The sequence below is a fragment of the Capra hircus genome, chromosome 10, assembly GCF_001704415.2.
Source record: "Capra hircus breed San Clemente chromosome 10, ASM170441v1, whole genome shotgun sequence".
Classification (NCBI taxonomy): Eukaryota; Metazoa; Chordata; class Mammalia; order Artiodactyla; family Bovidae; genus Capra; species Capra hircus.
In genome coordinates this window covers 75,471,527-75,494,876 of record NC_030817.1, presented here as the reverse complement: position 1 = coordinate 75,494,876, position 23,350 = coordinate 75,471,527, and the positions used below count along the sequence as shown (strand labels likewise).

The 23,350-nt window shown below is 37.4% G+C and overlaps 1 protein-coding gene across 1 annotated transcript; it reads left to right on the top strand.

Annotated features, from left to right (window-relative positions):
- Nucleotides 1,335-19,505, top strand: LOC102186211 (olfactory receptor 4N5). Its single transcript, XM_005685432.2, has 3 exons — nt 1,335-1,612; nt 15,155-15,228; nt 18,329-19,505. Exon 3 carries the CDS (start codon nt 18,337-18,339, stop codon nt 19,264-19,266), a length of 930 nt encoding a protein of 309 aa, XP_005685489.2. The 5' UTR covers nt 1,335-1,612; nt 15,155-15,228; nt 18,329-18,336; the 3' UTR covers nt 19,267-19,505.

The window sequence follows — 23,350 nt, the reverse complement described above, 5'->3', positions numbered from 1 at the left end:
AACAGAATATGTGAAGGCTGTATACTGTCATCCTGCTTATTTAACTTCTATGCAGAATACATCATTTGAAATGCCAGGCTGGATGACTCACAGGCTGGAATCAAGATTGCTGGGAGAAATAACAACCTCAGAAATGCAGATGATGGTCACTCTAATATCAGGAAGCAAGAGGAACTAAACAGACTCTTGATGAGGATGAAAGAGGACAGTGAAAAAGCTGGCCTAAAATTCAACATTCAAAAAACTAAGATCATGGCATCCAGTCCCATCACTTCATGGCAAATAGATGGGGAAACAATGGAAACAGTGAGACACTTTATTTTATTGGGCTCCAATATCACTGTGGATGGTGACTGCAGCCACAAAATAAAAAAGCGCTTGCTCCTTGAAAGAAAAGCTACGACAAACCTAGACAGCGTATTATAAAGCAGAGACATCACTTTGCCGACAAAGGTCCATATAGTCAAAGCCATGGTTTTTCCAGTAGGTCATGTACAGATGTGAGAGGTGGACCATAAAGAAGGCTGAGTGCCAAAAAATTGATGCTTTTGAACTGTGGTGTTGGAGAAAACTCTTGAGAGTCCTTTGGACAGCAAGGAGATCCAACCAGTCCATCCTAAAGGAAATCAGTCTTCAATATTCACTGGAAGGACTGATGCTGAAGCTGAAACTCCAATACTTTGGCCTCCTGATGTGAAGAGCTGACTCATTGGAAAAGACCCTGATGCTGGGAAAGATTGAAGGCAGGAGGAGAAGGGGATGACAGAGGATGAGATGATTGGATGGCATGACCAAATTGATGGACATGAACAGGCTTCAGGAGTTGGTGATGGACAGAGAAGCCTGGAGTGCTGCAGTCCATGAGGTTGCAGAGAGTCAGACATGACTGAGTAATGGAACTGAATTGAACCAGTGTAATGCTACTAGTCAAGGCTATGGTTTTTCCAGTGGTCATGTATGGATGTGAGAGCTGGATTGTGAAGAAAGCTGAGCACCGAAGAATTGATGCTTTTGATCTATGGTGTTGGAGAAGACTCTTGAGAGTCCCTTGGACTGCAAGGAGATCCAACCAGTCCATTCTGAAGGAGATCAGCCCTGGGATTTCTTTGGAAGGAATGATGCTAAAGCTGAAACTCCAGTACTTTGGCCACCTCATGCAAAGAGTTGACTCATTGGAAAAGACTCTGATGCTGGGAGGGATTGCGGGCAGGAAGAGAAGGGGATGACAGAGGATGAGATGGTTGGATGGTATCACTGACTCGATGGACGTGAGTCAGTGAACTCTGGGAGTTGGTGATGGACAGGGAGGCCTGGCGTGCTGCAATTCATGGGGTTGCAAAGGGTCGGACACAACTGAGTGACTGAACTGAACTGAATGCTACTACAGAGGAATATTTTCTTCAAAACTTTCAGCTAGGAATAAACAAGAACAAGCAAATAATTGCAGAGTAATGAAATATTTCTAAGTTTAAAATAACATAAATTTAGGAACTAAAATAGAAGAAAGAGAAATAAGTTTCTGGAATGCCAGGAAACAACGAGTAAGCCTGAATCATGGAAGACATGGCTGGAGCAGAAGCTTTGAAAAAGCAGGGTAATGCAGGAGAAACAGGTATCAGAGAACAACCTCATGGCTGCTTTTTATTTTGTGTTTCTGCCTTCAAGTCATCCACTAAACTTGCCGCTGAGACACCAGACTTACGAAGTAGCCCTTCTATGTCTCCTGTCTCTCATTTAAATTTTTCTTTTTTTGGTTTCTTCTCTGTTATTTTCTAAGCTTCTGATTATCTTCTCCTTTAAATATCAGAAATTTATGCTTAAATGAAATACAATTTTAAGTTACAAGTTGTGTTACACTATCAAGTACTCTGTGAATTTACTAAAATATTAAAATCTCTTTGCAGCTATTCATGCCTTATTTGCTAACCTGGATATAAACAAGATTGACTAGTATTACATCTTGTAAAAATGAAAATCATTTATTTTTCAAAATAGAAATAGCACTTGTAAGTACTTATGCACTCAGCATAGGAACTTCTAAATACGTAAAACAAATAATAACAGACATAAAAGGACAGTACAATAATGGTAGGGGGCCTTTAACACACCACTTATATCAGTGGATTTTCTTCCAGACAGAAAATCATAAAGAAATATTGGTCTTTAATGACAAATTAGAACAGAAAAACTTAACAGATATTTATTGAACATTCCATCCAAGATCAATAGAATATATATTTTTTCAATTTCACATAGAACACTCTCTAGGGTAGATATCAAGTTAGGCAATAAAATAAGTCTCAATAAACATAAGAAGATTTAAAATATATCAAACACCTTTTCCAATAATGCCATAATGAAACTACTGATAATTTTCTTTGAAATATTAATAGTCATATAATACTCAATGGAAGGCTTTAAATTTTTCACTTAATATAATAAAAAGTGTTTTAGAATGTTTCTTATTAATAGCAAATTAACAAAGCCACATTTCACTGAGAAAAATACTTGTTTTTCTGCTATTCTGTAAAAATGGATAAGATGAACAATATGACAATAAATAAAATGCATTCTTTATCAGCAAACACCATGGAAAGGTACACACAAACCATTTCTAATGCTTGCAAATATAGTGATAGAATAAATTAAGTCTTGTGGAAAGGAATTTTGCTCATTGTAAGACTATGGGAGATTTTAACATTTGTATATGAGAAATTCCCATCAACCACAATGACTCTTGCAAAAAAGCAATACCTATGCAAAAACTCTTGAGAAGGCAATGGCACCCCACTCCAATACTCTTGCTTGGAAAATCCCATGGACAGAGGAGCCTGGTAGGCTATAGTCCATGGGGTCTCTAAGAGTCAGGCACGACTGAGAGACTTCACTTTCACTTTTCACTTTCATGCATTGGAGAAGGAAATGGCAACCCACTCCAGTATTCTTGCCTGGAGAATCCCAGGGACAGAGGAGCCTAGTGGGCTGCTGTCTATGGGGTCGCACAGAGTCGGACACGACTGAAGCGACTTAGCAGCAGCAGCAGCATGCAAAAGCTCTATATTAAACCGTAGGTTAAATGATGAATTTGACTAGAATTAAATAAAGATTTGGAGATAAGGAACAGAGATGTCAACCAGTTCAAAAGTTATTCAGAGCATCCCTTGTTGTCAAGTTATCGAAACAGACTTTGAAGCCTGTGTTGCAGAGTATACCAGAAACATCAATAAGATTACTTTAGTAAAAGGAACAACTTACAAAACAAGAACTTATTATATTTTATTTTTAGAAGGATAATGATTATGAAAGGGTTTCCTAGGTGGCACAGTGTTAAAAATCCCCCTGTCAAAGCAAGAGATGCAGATGCAGGTTTGATCCCTGGGTCTGGGAGATCCCCAAGAAGGAAATGGCACCCACTCCAGTATTCTTGCCTGAAAGATTCCACGGACAGAGAAGCCTGGCAGCATACAGTCCACGGAGTCACAGAGTCAGGCACAACCGAGCACACAGCACAACAGCACCAGAAATGATTATAAAACTATTTTGTGCCAAGTACAAATATTCTCTCAAAATCTCATAGAAAGATACCTGGATAACGAAAATAGCTATATTTTAGTTAGCTTAAAGCAGAAATATCATTCAGTTCAGTTCAGTTCAGTCGCTCAGTCGTGTCCGACTCTTTGCGACCCCATGAGTCGCAGCACGCCAGGCCTCCCTGTCCATCACCAACTCCCGGAGTTCACTCAGACTCACATCTGTCGAGTCAGTGATGCCATCCAGCCGTCTCATCCTCTGTCGTCCCCTTCTCCTCCTGCCCTCAATCCCTCCCAGCATCAGAGTCTTTTCCAGTGAGTCAACTCTTCGCATGATGTGGCCAAAGTACTGGAGTTTCAGCTTTAGCATCATTTCTATATGATGTGCATATCAGTTCAGTTCAGTTGCTCAGTCATGTCTCTTTATCAATTTTAAATAATTTAACATAATTTATTTCAATGTTATTTTTTAAAATTTCTACTTCTGGAATATGTAAACATATACATAAGATGTGCTTTTATGTAATATGTGTAGATCCATTTTTATATTAAGGTTTTGGTGGACAGAAAGGTTTTTCAATTATTCATCTCAAAAATTACTGCAGAGTTCTTAGAAGGAATGTAAGAAAATTTCTTGGGAGTAAAGTGAGGAAAATGAAGTCTGTGTTAAATCAAAGCTGTCTACACTTACTATATCACAATCTACCAACACTCTCATGCCTATTTTAATCATTCCAAATTCCCACCAGGGAAGCCCCTCATATTCAAGAGAATAAAGGAAAATTTGAATACTCCAGAAAATGACCGGAGAGTGACTTCATATTCCAGAATCAGAAATTAAGTGTGAACATCTTTCCTGGTCACACTATGGTAGAAGCCTCGGTGTTTAACTACTTCCACTAAAATTTGGATTCCCAGAGATCCAACAAATCTGCCTCCAATGTGTTTCACATCTTTATAAAACAGGCCTAAAATAGTACCCAGAACCATATGAAGGGACTCACAGAGAGTGAAAAGTAGATTTGTCATTTTGAACAAACTCCTGAACATGCTGCTCCTAATACTGTGCCTTTAGAACAGGTAAGAGAAAATGTTACAGAGAGCTAATTCATTACAAGGTTCATACACTGAAAATGGTATTTTAATTAATTCTGTGTTGGCTGAAAGGAAAAGGCTATGGATTTTAAGATTTGAAATCACATACCTATTTCACAATGAATTATAACCAACAATTTTCATGAAAATTTAAAAGGTATATATTCTTAAAATGATATTGCAAAGTAAGATATGGCACTAGATGATGTGATTAGGAATCATGACTAAAATTAAGAAAAGTAAATCCTGCTTGCTTGCTTGCTTGCTAAGTCGCTTCAGTCATGTCCGACTCTGTGCGACCCCATAGTCGGCAGCCCACCAGGCTCCCCTGTCCCTGGGATTCTCCAGGCAAGAACACTGGAGTGGGTTGTCATTTACTTCTCCAATGCATGAAAGTGAAAAGCGAAAGTGAAGTCACTCAGTCATGTCCGACTCTTCACAACCCCATGGACTGCAGCCCACCAGGCTCCTCCGTCCATGGGATTTTCCAGGCAAGAAAATGGAGTGGGGTGCCATCACCTTCTCCAAAGTAAATCCTGAGTATCCAAATAATTCATACTATCAAATAAAATAAAGGAAAACCTAGAAACCCATGACATTTTCCGCAGAATAGGGATCAAGGTTCAAGTGTTGGCAGAAAATGTAAATATGCATATATAATGACAGTTGAAGCAGGAGTTGGCAAGGTAGAGTTAGGTAGACAAACTAGGTATTTAGAAAATCTCTGTATAAAACGTACCATTAATACAATGAGATTTTAAATAAATCTGAAAGAGTGAGAAGTCCCTACAAGATGTTTGTATTAAAGTGCGAAGTCGCTTCAGTAGTGTCCAGCTCTCTGCAACCCTATGAACTGCAGCCTGCCAGGCTCGTTTGTCCATGGGATTCTTCAGGCAAGAATACTGGAGTGGGTTGCCATTTCATTCTCCAGGGGCTCATCTTGACTGAGGGATGGAACCAGGATCTCCTCCATTGCAGGAAGATTTTTTTACTGTCTGAGCCACCAGGAAAACCCTTCATATTCAAGAGTGTAGTTTAGTTCATTTCAGTCACTCAGTCGTATTCGACTCTTTGAGACCCCATGAACTGCAGCACGCCGGGCCTCCCTGTCCATCACCAACTCCCGGAGTCGACCCAAACCCACGTCCATTGAGTCAGTGATGCCATGCAATCATCTCATCCTCTGTCGACCCCTTCTCCTCCTGCCCTCAATCTTCCCCAGCATCAGGGTCTTTTCCAGTGAGTTAGCTTTTTGCATCAGGTGGCCAAAGTATTGGAATTTCAGCTTCAACATCAGTCCTTACAATGGACACCCAGGACTGATCTCTTTAGGATGGACTGGTTGGATCTCCTTGCAGTCCAAGGGACTCTCAAGAGTCTTCTCCAACACCACAGTTCAAAAGCATCAATTCTTCAGTGCTCAGCTGTCTTTATAGTTCAACTATCACATCCATACATGACCACTGGAAAAACCATAGGCTTGACTAGATGGACCTTTGTTGGCAAAGTAATGTCTCTGCTTTTGAATATGCTGTCTAGGTTTGTCATAACTTTCTTTCCAAGGACTAAGTGTCTTTTAATTTCATGACTGCAATCACCATCTGCAGTGATTTTGGAGCCGAGAAAAATAAAGTCAGCCACTGTTTCCACTGTTTCCCCATCTATTTCCCATGAAGTGATGGGACCAGATGCCATGATCTTCGTTTTCTGAGTGTTGAGCTTTAAGCCAACTGTTTCACTCTCCTCTTTCACTTTCATCAAGAAGCTCTTTAGTTCCTCTTCACTTTCTGCCATAAGAGTGGTGTCATCTTCATCTCTGAGGTTATTGATATTTCTCCCGGAAATCTTGATTCCAGCTTGTGCTTCCTCCAGCCCAGCATTTCTCATGAGGTACTCTGCATGTAAGTTAAATAAGCAGGGTGACAATATACAGCCTTGATGTACTCCTTTTCCTATTTGGAACCAGTCTGTCCCTCCCTGTCTAGTTCTAACTGTTGCTTCCTGACCTGCATACAGGTTTCTCAAGAGGCAGGTCAGGTGGTCTGGCATTCCCATCTCTTTCAGAATTTTCCACAGTTTATTGTGACCCACACAGTCAAAGGCTTTGGCATAGTCAATAAAGCAGAAATAGATGTTTTTCTGGAATTCTCTTGCCTTTTCCATGATCCAACAGATGTTGGCAATTTGATCTCTGGTTCCTCTGCCTTTTCTAAAACCAGCTTGAACATCAGGGAGTTCATGGTTCACTTATTGCTGAAGCCTGGCATGGAGAATTTTGAGCATTACTTTACTAGCACATGAGATGAGTGCAATTGTTCAGTAGTTTGAGCATTCTTTGGCATTGCCTTTCTTTGGGATTGGAATGAAAACTGACTTTTTACAGTCCTGTGGCCACTGCTGAGTTTTCCAAATTTGCTGGCATATTGTGTGCAGCACTTTCACAGCATCATCTTTCAGGATTTGAAATAGTTCGACAGGAATTCCATCACCTCCACTAGTTTTGTTCATAGTGATGCTTTCTAAGACCCACTTGACTTCACATGTCTGGCTCTAGGTGAGTGATCACACCATCTTGATTATCTGGGTCGTGAATATCTTTTTTGTACAGTTCTTCTGTGTATTCTTGCCACCTCTTCTTAATATCTTCTGCTTCCATTAGGTCCCTACTATTTCTGTCCTTATTTCCATCTTTGAATAAGTGTTCCCTTGGTGTCTCTAATTTTCTTGAAGAGATCTCTAGTTTTTCCCATTCTCTTGTTTTCCTCTATTTCTTTGCATTGATCTCTGAGGAAGGCTTTCTTATCTCTCCTTGCTTTTCTTCGGAACTCTGGATTGAAGGAAAATTTGAATATTCCAGGAAACTAATTATGAGTATTCAAATAAGTATGAAAAGTATGAAGAAAACTGTTTAGCAAGAACAGAGAAGAGCAAGTTTCCAAATATTAAACATAGCCAAAAATATAAATTCAAATAGGGGTATCAATACATTTATAAGTAGATTTGATTGGACTGCAGTAGGTCATTAATTATCTCACAATGAAATATATTTTAGTATAAGCAGCTGTACAGTACTAGAAAACTATAATTTACAAACACCAAATTTTAACATGAATAAAAGTTAAAAATGTATAATGGTTTACATTTTATTGAATATAATTCACATAGTATACATTTACCCTTTTTAAGTACACATGTAAGTGATTATTATTACACTCATATATATGTATACCTATCACCACAATCTGATTTAAGTCATTATCATCAGCAGTGCTCATTGGCATTCACATCCCAACTCAAGGGGACTACTGATATAATTTCTGTCTTTATGGATTTTTGATTTTAAATATTTCATATAAATGAAATTATATAACATGTGGTCTTTTGTGTTAGGTCTCTTTTACTTAGTTTTTGAGGTTTGTCTAGGATAAGCGTGCATAGGTTTTAAAAAGTATAAAATCCATCAATACTGAAATTATGTTTGTTTTCTTAAAATGTCTATATGAAAGGGAAAGAAAAGATTTACTTGTTACATTAAGTAATGTGTATTGTATACACATGAGCAAGAGTGGAAATGTTCATATCTGATAACTTAATAAAATAAGCCTTGTTTTATTACTTTTCTAACAGGGATTTATGTAAATTATTCTCAGACTTTAATCTTGGATTTACATGAATAACACTCAATATATGCCTTCTCGGTGCTCATTCTGTGCCAAACCAGGAGCTTATACATATGCTATCCGATCTAATACTCACTACACATTCTTGGGAGTGGTCTTGCCTTTAGGACTCAGGGAAATCATTTACTAAATAAGATTTGGAGAAAAAATGATTAGAAAGTTCTATCCTAGTGCTAATGTATTATTTTTCTACCTTCAGTTTTCTCCAAAGTGGATAATAAATTGAGTGAAAGCAATAAAATCTAATTGGCAATTAATTATTCAAGAGGAATAAAAGTTTCTTTACCAATACATTTTGTTGTCTAAGCTATAAAATAATTTCTTTCCTTTCATTTAAATTGCCTTTGTATTCATAATAGAAGAGCAGGTCTATTAAGTGCAGAAATAAATATTTTGAGAAGACTTGGTCAGGAAAAAGAATAAGAGACACAAGCGCTGGGAAAGTCATCAACTTAAATGAATGCCATCTTTCCCTCTGAAATAAAGTAAAAGGCCAAAATAAGTCTTTTTAATCAATTTCTGCTTAATTGAATTAATTTCATATTCAGATTTTTCTTTTGTTAATTGTATCATGGGTTGTAAAATTCCATGTACCATAGGAACTATGTGAAAAGTATAGTCCCTTTCTCATTAACAGGAGCATTTACAATAGAAACTTATCTTTATGTTTAGTTTTAAAAAATAAGAAAATATAATTCTGGAAGTTAAAAAAAAAATCCATGTGACAAAGGCAATGGTCCCCAAATTATAGTTGGTTTTCATGTTAATAGTTGTCAAGCTTTGTCGTTTCTCCATAGTGCATGTAATTATTGCATTTAGTGTCACAAAAGTGTCAATAGTAATATTTCTGCTCATTTACATGTTATTCGTGTAGCACAGCTCTTCATAGAAGGCTAAGTGTGGTTCTGTCCTCTGTGTACTCCCAGGTCCACCGTCAACATTTTAGTTTACACTCTACACTTCTGAAGGCTAACCTACGGGAACAACATTCTTTTCATTTTATTTTCTCTAATTTGTAGGCACTAATCATTTCTTGAAAATATCCGAGATAAGAAAGAACTTCTGGAACTTCTTTTGAGTTGAGTAAATGGATCTGAAAAATGGATCTGTAGTGACTGAGTTTATTTTACAAGGATTTTCTGCAGGATGGGGACTTCAGATTGTCTTCTTCGTGACATTCTCCTTGATCTATGGGGCTACTGTGCTGGGAAACGCTCTCATTATGGTCACAGTGACATGCAGTTCCACCCTTCATTCTCCCATGTACTTCCTCCTTGGAAACCTCTCCTTTTTGGACATGTGTCTCTCCACGGTCACCACACCCAAGATGATCAGAGACTTGCTCACTGAACACAAGACCATCTCTATATGGGGATGCATGGCTCAGACGTTCTTTATGCACTTGTTTGTTTGGAGGTGCTGAGATGACTCTGCTGGTAGCCATGGCTTTTGACAGATATGTGGCCGTATGTAAACCCCTGCACTACAGGAAAATCATGAACCACAGGTTGCTGAACGGGTTTGTTGTACTCTCATGGACAATTGGTTTTACACACACCATGAGTCAGATGGTATTAACTGTAAACCTGCCTTTCTGTGGCCCCCGCGTCATAGACAGTATATTCTGTGACCTTCCCCTTGTGGTTAAGCTTGCGTGTGTGGAGACACACGCCCTGGAACTGTGTGTCACTGCTGACACCCTGAACAGGGATGGCTCAGACTTCACCTGAATGAGAGCTCAGAGTCTGGAAAAAAAAAAGAGAAAAAATCAGAAGAAAGCTTGCCCAGCAGAAGCAGGCAGCAAGAAAAAAAAAAAAAAGTCTCTCAAACTTGATTTTTAGTGGAGATGAAAATAAGTGCTTCCCTAACAAGGGTTTGGCTTGTCATCAAATTCTTTGTATGTCCTGAAACATCAAGGTGATAATTTTCTTTTAACTTGCAACTTCAAAGTGACAGGCTTGAGTATTTGGTAGAAGAAAACACACGTTCACTGAAAAAACTGTGGTTTGAAACACCTGTTAAAATACAAAATTCAACTGAGTAAATTTGCAGATCTAATTGGCTTATTAAACAATTCATGTCAGGTAGAAAAGCTCATCTGCCAGAAAGATACTATGAGTGAGATGAACATGAAGCTGGATGTGGAGAAAAGGGAACCCTCTTACACTGTTCGTGGGAATGCAAACTAGTACAGCCACTATGGAGAACAGTGTGGAGATTCCTTAAAAAACTGAAAATAGAACTGCCTTATGACCCAGCAATCCCACTGCTGGGCATACACATCGAGGAAACCAGAATTGAAAGAGACATGTGTACCCCAGTGTTCATCGCAGCACTGTTTATAATAGCCAGGACATGGAAACAACCTAGATGTCCATCAGCAGATGAATGTTTAAGAAAGCTGTGGTACATCTACACAATGGAGTATTACTCAGCCATTAAAAAGAATACATTTGAATCAGTTCTAATGAGGTGGATGAAACTGGAGCCGATTATACAGAGTGAAGTAAGCCAGAAAGAAAAACACCAATACAGTATACTAATGCATATATATGGAATTTAGAAAGATGGTAATGATAACCCTGTATGCGAGATAGCAAAACAGACACAGATGTATAGAAGAGTCTTTTGGACTCTGTGGGAGAGGGAGAGGGTGGGATGATTTGGGAGAATGGCATTGAAACATGTATAATATCATGTAAGAATCGAATCACCAGTCCAGGTTCGTTGCATGATACTGGATGCTTGGGGCTGGTGCACTGAGATGACCCAGAGGGATGGTACAGGGAGGGAGGAGGGAGGGGGGTTCAGGGTGGGGAACACGTGTATACCTGTGTCAGATTCATGTTGATGTATGGCAAAACCAATACAATATTTTAAAGTAATTAACCTCCAATTAAAATAAATAAATTTATATATTTTTTAAAAAGAATACTACTTGGTGATTAAAAACCTTAGTTCTCATTTCTCCCTGGGGAGGGAAAGAATCAATACATGCACCTAACACCTCAACTTCTCAGAGGCTTCTCAAAGAAATAGAATCTATCTTATCAATCACTACTGAAAACTGAAATCCCTGAGAAATCTGTAATTATATAAAAAAAAAAACAATAAAACCCAAAAATCACAACGAAAGGCACTGCATTTCCAGGGATATTTCCTCTCTCTTGACACTCTCTCCTCTCTCTTTGTCCTCTCCTCCTTTTCTTGTATCTGCATACATGACTTTGCGGCACAGGCATCTCTGTGGGCATGGTTTCTTTGTCTCTACATCTTTTCTTCTTTTTTTTTCCATTATGTCTTTCCATTTTTTTCCCCTCTTTTCTCCTGTAGTTTCCAATTACATTTCAATCTGTCTTTCTGGAAATTTATATTGTTATATTAATTTTATCCAAGCAAAATGACATATATTCAAAGTTATTTATTTGCAGCACAGATTATAATAGGAAAAAATAAATAACATTATTTTCATCTCTTTACCTCTTTCTCCAACTTTTTATCTCCTACTGCATCTCTGGCTGAATTGGATATAAATTTGAATGAAAGTACACTTGATCATATATTGTTTTCCTTTTGAAAAAGATGTTTGTTATTTTAATTTTAATGTGATAGATTTATTTCACTTCTTAAACAAAAAGTCAAATTAATTTCTTACAATTATTTTTTCTTCCATATAACATTAATTTAGAAACTAAAAATTCTTCATTTTGCTACAGCTGAACACACATTCAAAAAAGTGAATAACTATAGATACAAAAATCACAGTGTAATAATTCTTTTATTTGAGACAGCATATCCCTAGAGAGACTATTCTACAAGACATCATGAAGTTCTCTTATTTAAGGAGAATTATTCTTGAAAAACATTTTGAGCATAATATATTCTCTATCAAACTCTTCTATACAAAGAAATGAAGGTAGTAACATATTTACCATTGATTTATTTTCACTATTTAACTTCTTATTAAACAACCATGCATTTTCATCACTTGTATGAATAGTATAATAAGATCTAAAATAATCTCCCTAGACTTTCTACTTTCATTATGCTTAATAAACATATGTGCCATTCCATTATCACTGTCACTGATAAACTGTCAAATTCTAAATCCTAACAAGACCTGTGTGGCCCTAGCTGGTACATTTTTTGAACAATTAATCCTTAAAGTATTCTCATCTTTTCCTCTAGTTTTAGATGACATTCTAATATTCCCACTGAAAGTACTCTGTAGGCTTAAAGTAGCTATAATACCCCATACATCCCTTATTGCATTATAAGTTGTAGAACAGATTTAAAATTCATCATGTTTCACCATGAGAATATATATTTAAGGAAAAATTCTGGAATGATCAGTTAATCCCCTTTTTATCAGGAGGAGGATAATAGCCATTTGTTTGAGAGTTACACTGAACACCTGGTGAGGTGAAATTTTTGCTCAGTCTTCATATTTGAAGGAAATTGAAAGGAAGAAGAAAATAGAAAACAATTCACATTGTAACTGTCCGAGACATTTGCTGCCTGAAAATGCATGCTAATAGGATAATGTTGCAGGAACAGAGAAAAGGTGAGATCTACATTTGTCTAATTACTGGATGTTTAGTTCAGTCTAAGTAGATGTGAATTGGCTACTGATCATCTCATTTGACCCCAAAAGGATGGGATATATTATTTCTCCTTTTTAGATTAAAAAAACAGATTTTAAAACACTAAATAACTTGCCCAAGGTTATACAGTTACCAAACTATAGAAATAGTCACTTATATTAAATAAAATATCTTCAAATAATATTCCTGATACTATATAAAATCTTGGAGTATTAAAGGAAAATACAAATTTATATGATCTAATTTAACTATTTCATTTAATTTATAAGATATTGTATGGGTGAAGATTTGTGCAATTGAATAAAATTTTACATAATCCTCATATCAATAACCTCAGATATGCGGATAATACTACCCTTATGGCAGAAAGTTAAGAGGAACTAAAAAGCCTCTTGATGAAAGTGAAAGTGGAGAGTGAAAAAGTTGGCTTAAAGCTCAACGTTCAGAAAACGAAGATCATGGCATCTGGTCCCATCACTTCATGAGAAATAGATGGGGAAACAGTGGAAACAGTGTCAGACTTTATTTTTGGGGGCTCCAAAATCACTGCAGATGGTGATTGCAGCCATGAAATTAAAAGATGCTTACTCCTTGGAAGAAAAGTTATGAGCAACCTAGATAGCATATTCAAAAGCAAAGACATTACTTTGCCGACTAAGGTCCGTCTAGTCAAGGTTATGGTTTTTCCAGTGGTCATGTATGGATGTGAGAGTTGGACTGTGAAGAAAGCTGAGCACCGAAGAATTGATGCTTTTGAACTGTGGTGTTGGAGAAGACTCTTGAGAGTCCCTTGGACTACAAGGAGATCCAACCAGTCCATTCTGAAGGAGATCAGCCCTGGGATTTCTTTGAAAGGAATGATGTTAAAGCTGAAGCTCCAGTACTTTGGCCACCTCATGAGAAGAGTTGGCTCATTGAAATAGACTCTGATGCTGGGAGGGATTGGGGGCAGGAGAAGGGGACAACAGAGGATGAAATGGCTGGATGGCATCACTGACTCAATGGACATGAGTCTGGGCGAACTTTGGGAGTTGGTGACGGACAGGGAGGCCTGGCATGCTGTGATTCATGGGGTCTCAAAGAGTCGGACATGACTGAGCAACTGAACTGAACTGAACTGAACAACTCTACTATCAATTAAATATTCTTATTCTTCTGCCTGATCCACATTTTTTAAATCTTGTAGTAATAGTAACAATATATTGTAATAAAATATAGAAATCAATACATTGTCAGAAACCACATTGTCATATTTGAACTTTCCTCTTGGTAAGGGTGGTATCAAGGAGATTAGTTTTCGAGCACAAAGTCATTTCATATATATCAGAATGAGTTAAAAGCAGACAAAATATGTGAGAGAATGTGTGACTGAGTGACTAATATGTGAGGCTGAGTAAATTTCAGAGGATAGTATTCAGGAGAAAAGGCGTAGCGCTGAAGACCAAGTTAAGAATTTTCAGTCTGTAGAAAATCCACTCTAAGTGATCATTTAGGAAGCACCTACCATGCTCCCTCTACCATGGAATGAGAAAAACAATCTACTACCTCAGAATTAATGGAAAGACAGGCATGGAACACGATGAAATAGAATACATATAGAGAAGAAGGTGAGAAAGATTTAACACTGAAAGAATTTGGGCAAAAAGAAGGAAAAGAAAGAGAATGATAAGAAAGGAAGCAAGGAGGATGCGAAAGCAAGAGATATAACAAGGAAGAGTAATTGCAGAAAAAATAAAAGAATAAAATTGAAAATAAAGGAAGCTAAATAAAATATAAATATAAAAAGAATAATTGAGAAAATGAATGTATTAAGGTAGGATTAACAGGAAGAAAATGGGAAATTATAAAAAACAAGAACAGGAAATAAATGGGGAAAGATTAAAGAGTGAGATGCCAGGATGGTAATCAGGTCCCCAGAGGGGAGCTGATCTAATAGCAGCTGGAAACTAGGCACGCTCGATATTGCTTGTGGAGGGATGCTGCGGGTCTGCACTCGCAGAAAGAAGGAAAAGAAATAGACATCTCTACCCATGCATCTTCAGTTCCAGGTGTGTTTTTGTACCAGTTGAAATAACAAGGAATATTAGAGATGAGAGCATTCAGATCTACATCTTAGCCTACACTGACAGTTACTTCTTTGCTTTATAGGATTAGGACAAAAGCTTGTCCATCTAAGATCCATTGTTTGGGACTTTTCTTTTTTTTTTTTCAGAGTTCATTCTTTTCTTTTTTTTTTTTTTCACAGAGAAATAGTCATCCAAGGCACGTCTGTCCTTTATCTCTATGAAGAGCAGAATCTGAGAATCACTGGAATAGAAGGTATGTACATGAGAATGGGAGAAGAACAGAGAATTTAAAGTATTAAGTGGTATAGATTTTCATTTGTTAATAACAAATAGGGAGTAGAGGTGGATGATAGAAAATAAAAGCAAAGGTAGAGTGGAAGAGCCTGTAACTCATAGTGATCCCTCTGTCCTGGAACCCAAAGAAATAACCTTGAGCACCTGAAATGCACAAAGCTTAAGAACAGATAGAGGTAGCTGTTGACTTACTTTCCTAAGAGTAGGTTTCTACAGGCAGAATGAGGAATGAATGTGGAGACAAATCAGTGTTTAAGTGGATAAAAGAAAGAAAGAAGCTCCTAAACTAATTTGAAAGTCACCAAAGACATATTTTTTCCTATTTCAATTTTCTTAGACTCACAATGTGTGAATATGTATTTTTATGCACAAACATGTGGTTTAGTTCCTAAGTCGTGTCCGACTCTTGCGACCCACAGACTGTAGCCTGCCAGGCTCCCCTGTCCATAGGATTCTCCAGGCAAGAATATGGGAGTGGGTTGCCATTTCCTTCTCTGGGGATCTTCCTGACCCAGGAATCGAACCCAGGTCTCCTGCATTAGCAGGCAGATTCTTTACCGATTGAACTATGAGGAAAGCCCACCCATGAGTTATAAACAACTTCTTTGTCACATTTGGCTGCTCCTTACAGATGTTGCTAATCACACGGAACACATGTTCTGATGTTTCCTAATAAGTATGCCTAAAATACTGGTGGATTGTGTGAATTTCCCATGAGTTCCCTATACAGACTTGTTAAGGGTGGTCTTCCTTTACTCTTTCCTTTTCTCTCTTCCTCTTTCCAGGGAGGCTAGTAATAGTTATGTCAAATTTCAATTAGAAATTTTTTCCTCTTTACTCTTGTCTGGCACATTAAATAATAGTTAAAGAAATTTGGAGAAGGAAATGGCAACCCACTCCAGTATTCTTGCCGGGAAAATCCCATGGACAGAGGAGCCTGGCAGGCTACAGTCCACGAGGTCACAAAGAGTCAGACACAACTAGAGCGATTGAGCACAGTGCAAATAATATTTATTGAGATATAAAAAACATATGATAAAATTTACCATTTAGACCATATTATTCAGTGCTAAGTGTATTTAATGAGCTATGCAAGCATAAACATGATATAATTTTAAAACATTCTGTCACTCCCCAAGAAATCTCATACTCATTAACAGTCACTCCTATCCCATTCCTATTCCTTGGCAACCACCCTTTTACTTTCTATATCTACAGATTTTCCTTGTCTGGACATTTTGCATAAATTGAATTATAAAATATGTGGTCCTTTGTGACTGGCTCCTTTTATATAGCATAATGGTTTTGAGTTATATCCATGTTGTAACATATATCAGTAATCCATTCCTTTTCACTGCTAAATTGCATTCCACTGTATGCATAGCATTCTTGAAAATCAACATTGTGTATAATTAAAAATCAAGGGAAATATATTGCTATATGTCACATTATAATATTTTGTTATAGTCAACAACCTTCTTTTACATCATTCATCTCAACAAATATGCACAAATGTCACATATATGAATGTTTATTTATAGGATATTTCTACAATTATACTAATGTAACACTTAGAAAGCAATCACAAATACTTTTAAAAATTCAAAGCATGATTTATAATAATAAAAGGAGAAGTTCCATTGTTTTTATGCACCCTAATGGATTATCTTGTTTATCCAATGCAATGAGCATACTCCATTTTGGAGACTACTATATAGACTAAACCTTAATTCTGGATGTCATGAACAGAATTCTTCTTTAGATCAGATTATAGCCCACAAGGACGAAGTATTTATATAAGCAGATAGTAATTATTTAAGTGCCTAAATAAAATCATACAAGTTGATGGGGCACTAATTAGCAACTTTATCACATAGAAAGTCCCATAGACAGAGGAGCCTGGTGGGCTACAGTCCATGGGGTTACAAAGAATCAGACACAGCTGAACACACACACACAATCTGTTTAAACAGAGGAACACATACCTTTTCGCCCCTATCACTTACTAATTAGAATTAAAAAGAAAAGTCATTGCAAATTTAAGAATCTTAACTGAAATTGCTCTATTTTTCTCATCTGCTAAATGATATATTAGACTACATGTTCTATATGGTCATTTCCAGATCTAGCTTTGATTTTATTAGTTGAGACAGTCAAAATATTTTATATATTCTAATAAGCTTTACATTACAACAAAATATTTGTGGGAATAGTATTCGGCTATCATCCTGAGATCTGAGGGAAAAGTAGACTGTAGATATACATGGTGAGCAAGTAAGACTGGACTAGTATCAATTAGGATTTCAGGACAGGGTGTGGAACACATGCAGGGTTGGGGACCAATCAGAGGTGTAAATAGGGGAATGTGTGCTTAGTTGCTCAGTCATGTCTGACTCTTTGTGACCCGGTAGATTGTAGCTCCTCTGTCCATGGAATTATCCATGGGGACTGTGAGACCCCATAGACGGCAGCCCACCAGGCTTCCCGTCCCTAGGATTCTCCAGGCAAGAACACTGGAGTGGGTTGCCATTTCCTTCTCCAATGCATGAAGGTAAAAAGAGAAAGTGAAGCACATAGCTGCAAATCAGGAACTGGGAATTCTACAGGAACTGGAGGAAAGAAGCATCTGCAAAATATCTTTGCTCTGTGGAGATGAAGAAGGGACCAAAACTCAGCAACTAATCTAAGCATTAGAGACAGCGCACCACCGACAACAACAAGAGCCACAACAACCTGACAACCTTAATAATGACTAGTTTTGCTTTAATCAGGAATTTTCTAGTATACTTCAAGCAAAATAGCTAAAGAACACAATTATATAGAAACACATGCTTAAATAGGAATGCAAGTGGTGTGGCCATAAGATCAGTGTCTTGGAGAATCAGGACAATGAAAGGTAGGAAGTTTAACTGAAAACACAGGAGAGCTATGATGTGTAAAGTGCATTCAGCTGGCAAAGTGCTGGATGTGTAAAATATCATTTTTATTTGGAGAAGAGCTAGGGGATAGATGAAAAGGTGATTATAACAGATGGTATTCTCCTCTTTGTTGTTCCACAGACTGAGGAATGATGGAGAGGGAGAACAGCACTGAGGTGACAGAATTCATCCTACTTGGTCTGACCCAGTCTCAAGATGTTCAGCTCCTGGTCTTCACACTAGTCTTAATTTTCTACCTCATCATCCTCCCTGGAAATTTCCTCATCATCCTCACCATCAGGTCAGACCCCGGCCTCACGGCCCCCCTCTACTTCTTCCTGGGCAACCTGGCCTTCCTGGATGCATCCTACTCCTTCATTGTGGCTCCCAGGATGCTGGTGGACTTCCTCTCTGACAAGAAGGTGATCTCCTATAGAGGCTGCATCACTCAGCTGTTTTTCTTGCACTTTCTGGGGGCAGGGGAGATGTTCCTTCTTGTTGTGATGGCCTTTGACCGCTACATTGCCATCTGTCGTCCTTTACACTATTCGACTGTCATGAACCCTAGAGCCTGCTATGCCTTGCTGTTGGCTCTGTGGCTTGGGGGATTTACTCATTCCATTGTTCAAGTGGCTCTCATTATCCACTTGCCCTTCTGTGGTCCAAACCGACTGGACAACTTCTTCTGCGACGTGCCACAGGTCATCAAGCTGGCCTGCACGGACACCTTTGTGGTGGAGCTCCTGATGGTCTCCAACAGTGGCCTGCTCACCCTGCTGTGCTTTCTGGGCCTTCTGGCCTCCTATGCAGTCATCCTCTGCCGTGTAAAGGGGCACTCCTCTGAGGGGAAGAGCAAGGCGCTGTCCACGTGCACCACACACATTATCATCGTGTTTCTCATGTTTGGACCTGCCATCTTCATCTACACCCGCCCCTTCAGAGCCTTCCCAGCTGACAAAGTGGTTTCTCTCTTTCACACCGTAATCTTTCCTTTGATGAACCCTGTGATTTATACCCTTCGCAATCAGGAAGTAAAGGCTTCCATGAGGAAGTTGTTGAGTCATCACATGGTTTGCTGAATGCAATGGAAAGACTGGAAAACCAAGGAGGGGAGTAAGTTCATTTGAAATTAAATAAGTTATTTATGCATTAATGCACAGAATCAATCAATCATTTAGCAAATAATGTATTTATTAGACCCTTTCAGGTTTCAGGCTTTATTCTAAGTATATGAACAGGACAGGTAAGATTCCAGATCTGCTGGGACTATATTTGAGTGGATAAAGATAGGTTATACTATTAAACTGAAAAAAAAAAAACCACAATGTCTGAAAGATATAATACTCTGAAGCTAATTAAAAATAATGTCATGTTAGAGTTTGACTGAGAGATGATAGTTACTTTATTTTTGGTTGTTAAGCAAGATATTGAGTGTTATTTAGCTGATATCCAGACGATTTGAAAGAAACAATCATGCAATAACCCTGGGGATTAAATATTTTAGGCAGAGAGGATGACTAATACAAGGACACAAAGATCTTATAAGTCTGATACATTTGAAAATCATAAAGAAAAATAGACCAGCTGTAGCAGAGTTAGTGTGAAAGTGGCAGAAATTGAAGCTAGAGATATTGGTACAAGAAAATCACATATTTTAAGTGATAAAAAGATGTTCAATCTACTCAAATTTCAAAGAGAGGCCAAAAAATGTATTAAGTAAAATAGTGACTAATGTTTCCTATTTGATTTAAAGCAGGATTCTCGAGATTCTATAGAGTTTTGAGTAGTAAAATATCATTAAGTACAAAGTATCATGCTGTTACATGATTTTAATGGACACTTAAAGATGTAGTTTTTTGTTCCTAATTTGGTGGAGTGAAGTAACGAAAACTGTAATATTCTATGGAAAATGGTCATAAAACAGTTTAACTTCATATTTCAAAGTTTTGGAAAGTTTTGTGGTTATTCATAATGGTTATTTTCTTTTTAATCTTAGAAAGGAATTTGAGTTCATACAAAATCTTTTCGCTTAATGCAATAATGATAGGTATTTGGTGTATAAGTCATTATTTGGTTATAGATAATTAACTTTTCTGGTTATATTTTAAATAAGGTAATATAAGGCATTAGGTGCTTACAAAATCATGGAAAGTGTTGTAAAGGTATATTTTGTTATGGTACTCAGTGATAATCCCAAAACATTGCCAACAAATTGCTATATAAAACAAGATACTGTGCTCATAACAATTATAAAGCTGGGGGATATAGAAGAAGATTGTCAACTATGTTGATACATGTTAAAATAAGTACACACTAAAAACTGACTGTATAAAAAATAGTAGCTATCTCATGGGACTTATATACATGACATATGTATATACATGTATAAATGCAGTACAATAGTGAAAAATGAAAGATCACTTATATTTAATGATATTATTATTGATATGGTTAGATTAAAATTTGTTTTCTTGCCAGATGTTTTTTTTGTTGTTGTTGTTTTTGCTCTATTTTTTCTGCTTTCTTTTGGTTTAATTGAAAAAGGCAAAGAAATGAGGGCTTCCCTGGCAGCTCAGATGGTAAAGAATCTGCCTGCAATGTGGGAGAATGCATTCGACCCCTGGGTGGGGAAGATAGATCCTTTGGAGAAAGGAATGGTAACCCACTCCAGTACTATGACTGGAGAATTCCATGGACAGAGAGGCTGAGGCCTGGAGGGCTACTGTCCTTGGGTTGCAAAGAGTCAGACTGAGTTACTAACACACACACACACACACACACACACACGCACGCACACACACAAGGAAATGAATTCTCTCCTATATCTTACAGAAAGAAATGCAACTCTGCCAACCCTATGAATTTATTTATTTTTTTATTAATTTTTAATTTTTTTTTTAATTTTAAAATCTTTAATTCTTACATGCGTTCCCAAACATGAACCCCCCTCCCACCTCCCTCCCCACAACATGTCTCTGGGTCATCCCCATGCACCAGCCCCAAGCAAGCTGCACCCTACGTCAGACATGGACTGGCGATTCAATTCTAAAGGATATTCTCTAGACAGGAAACACAAAAAGGGTGTATAAACTCGAACCCAAAACAATAAAGTAAATGGTAACGGGATCACACTTATCAATAATTACCTTAAACTTAAATGGGTTGAACGCCCCAACCAAAAGACAAAGACTGGCCGAATGGATACAAAAACAAGACCCCTCTATATGCTGCTTACAAGAGACCCACCTCAAAACAAGGGACACATACAGACTGAAAGTGAAGGGCTGGAAAAAGATATACCACGCAAATAGAGACCAAAAGAAAGCAGGAGTGGCAATACTCATATCCGATAAAATAGACTTTAAAACAAAGGCTGTGAAAAGAGACAAAGAAGGCCACTACATAATGATCAAAGGAACAATCCAAGAAGAAGATATAACAATTATAAATATATATGCCCCCAATATAGGAGCCCCGCAATATGTTAAGACAAATGCTAACAAGTATGAAAGGGGAAATCAACAATAACACAATAATAGTGGGAGACTTTAATACCCCACTCACACCTATGGACAGATCAACTAAACAGAAAATTAACAAAGAAACGCAAACTTTAAATGATACATTAGATCAGTTAGACCTAATTGATATCTATAGGACATTTCACCCCAAAACAATGAATTTCACTTTTTTTTCAAGTGCTCATGGAACCTTCTCCAGGATAGATCACATCCTGGGCCATAAATCTAAACTTGATAAATTCAAAAAAATCGAAATCATTCCAAGCATCTTTTCTGACCATAATGCATTAAGATTAGATCTCAATTACAGGAGAAAAACTCTTAAAAATTCCAACATATGGAGGTTGAACAACACACTTCTGAATAACCAACAAATCACAGAAGAAATCAAAAAAGAAATCAAAATATGCATAGAAACTAATGAAAATGAAAACACAACAACCCAAAACCTGTGGGACACTATAAAAGCAGTGCTAAGAGGAAAGTTCATAGCAATACAGGCATACCTCAAGAAACAAGAAAAAAGTCAAATAAATAACCTAACTCTGCAACTAAAGCAACTAGAAAAGGAAGAGTTGGAGAACCCCAGAGTTAGTAGAAGGAAAGAAAACTTAAAAATTAGGGCAGAAATAAATGCAAAAGAAACAAAAGAGACCATAGCAAAAATCAACAAAGCCAAAAGCTGGTTCTTTGAAAGGATAAATAAAATTGACAAACCATTAGCCAGACTCATCAAGAAGCAAAGAGAGAAAAATCAAATCAATAAAATTAGAAATGAAAATGGAGAGATCACAACAGACAACACAGAAATACAAAGGATCATAAGAGACTACTATCAGCAGTTCTATGCCAATAAAATGGACAACGTGGAAGAAATGGACAAATTCTTAGAAAAGTACAATTTTCCAAAACTGAACCAGGAAGAAATAGAAAATCTTAACAGACCCATCACAAGCACGGAAATTGAAACGGTAATCAGAAATCTTCCAGCAAACAAAAGCCCAGGTCCAGACGGCTTCACAGCTGAATTCTAGCAAAAATTTCGAGAAGAGCTAACACCTATCCTCCTCAAACTCTTCCAGAAAATTGCAGAGGAAGGTAAACTTCCAAACTCATTCTATGAGGCCACCATCACCCTAATACCAAAACCCGACAAAGATGTCACAAAAAAGGAAAACTACAGGCCAATATCACTGATGAACATAGATGCAAAAATCCTCAACAAAATTCTAGCAATCAGAATCCAACAACACATTAAAAAGATCATACACCATGACCAAGTGGGCTTTATCCCAGGGATGCAAGGATTCTTCAATATCCGCAAATCAATCAATGTAATTCACCACATTAACAAATTGAAAAATAAAAACCATATGATTATCTCAATAGATGCAGAGAAGGCCTTTGACAAAATTCAACATCCATTTATGATAAAAACTCTCCAGAAAACAGGAATAGAAGGAACATACCTCAACATAATAAAAGCTATCTATGACAAACCCACAGCAAACATTATCCTCAATGGTGAAAAATTGAAAGCATTTCCCCTAAAGTCAGGAACAAGACAAGGGTGTCCACTTTCACCGCTACTATTCAACATAGTTCTGGAAGTTTTGGCCACAGCAATCAGAGCAGAAAAAGA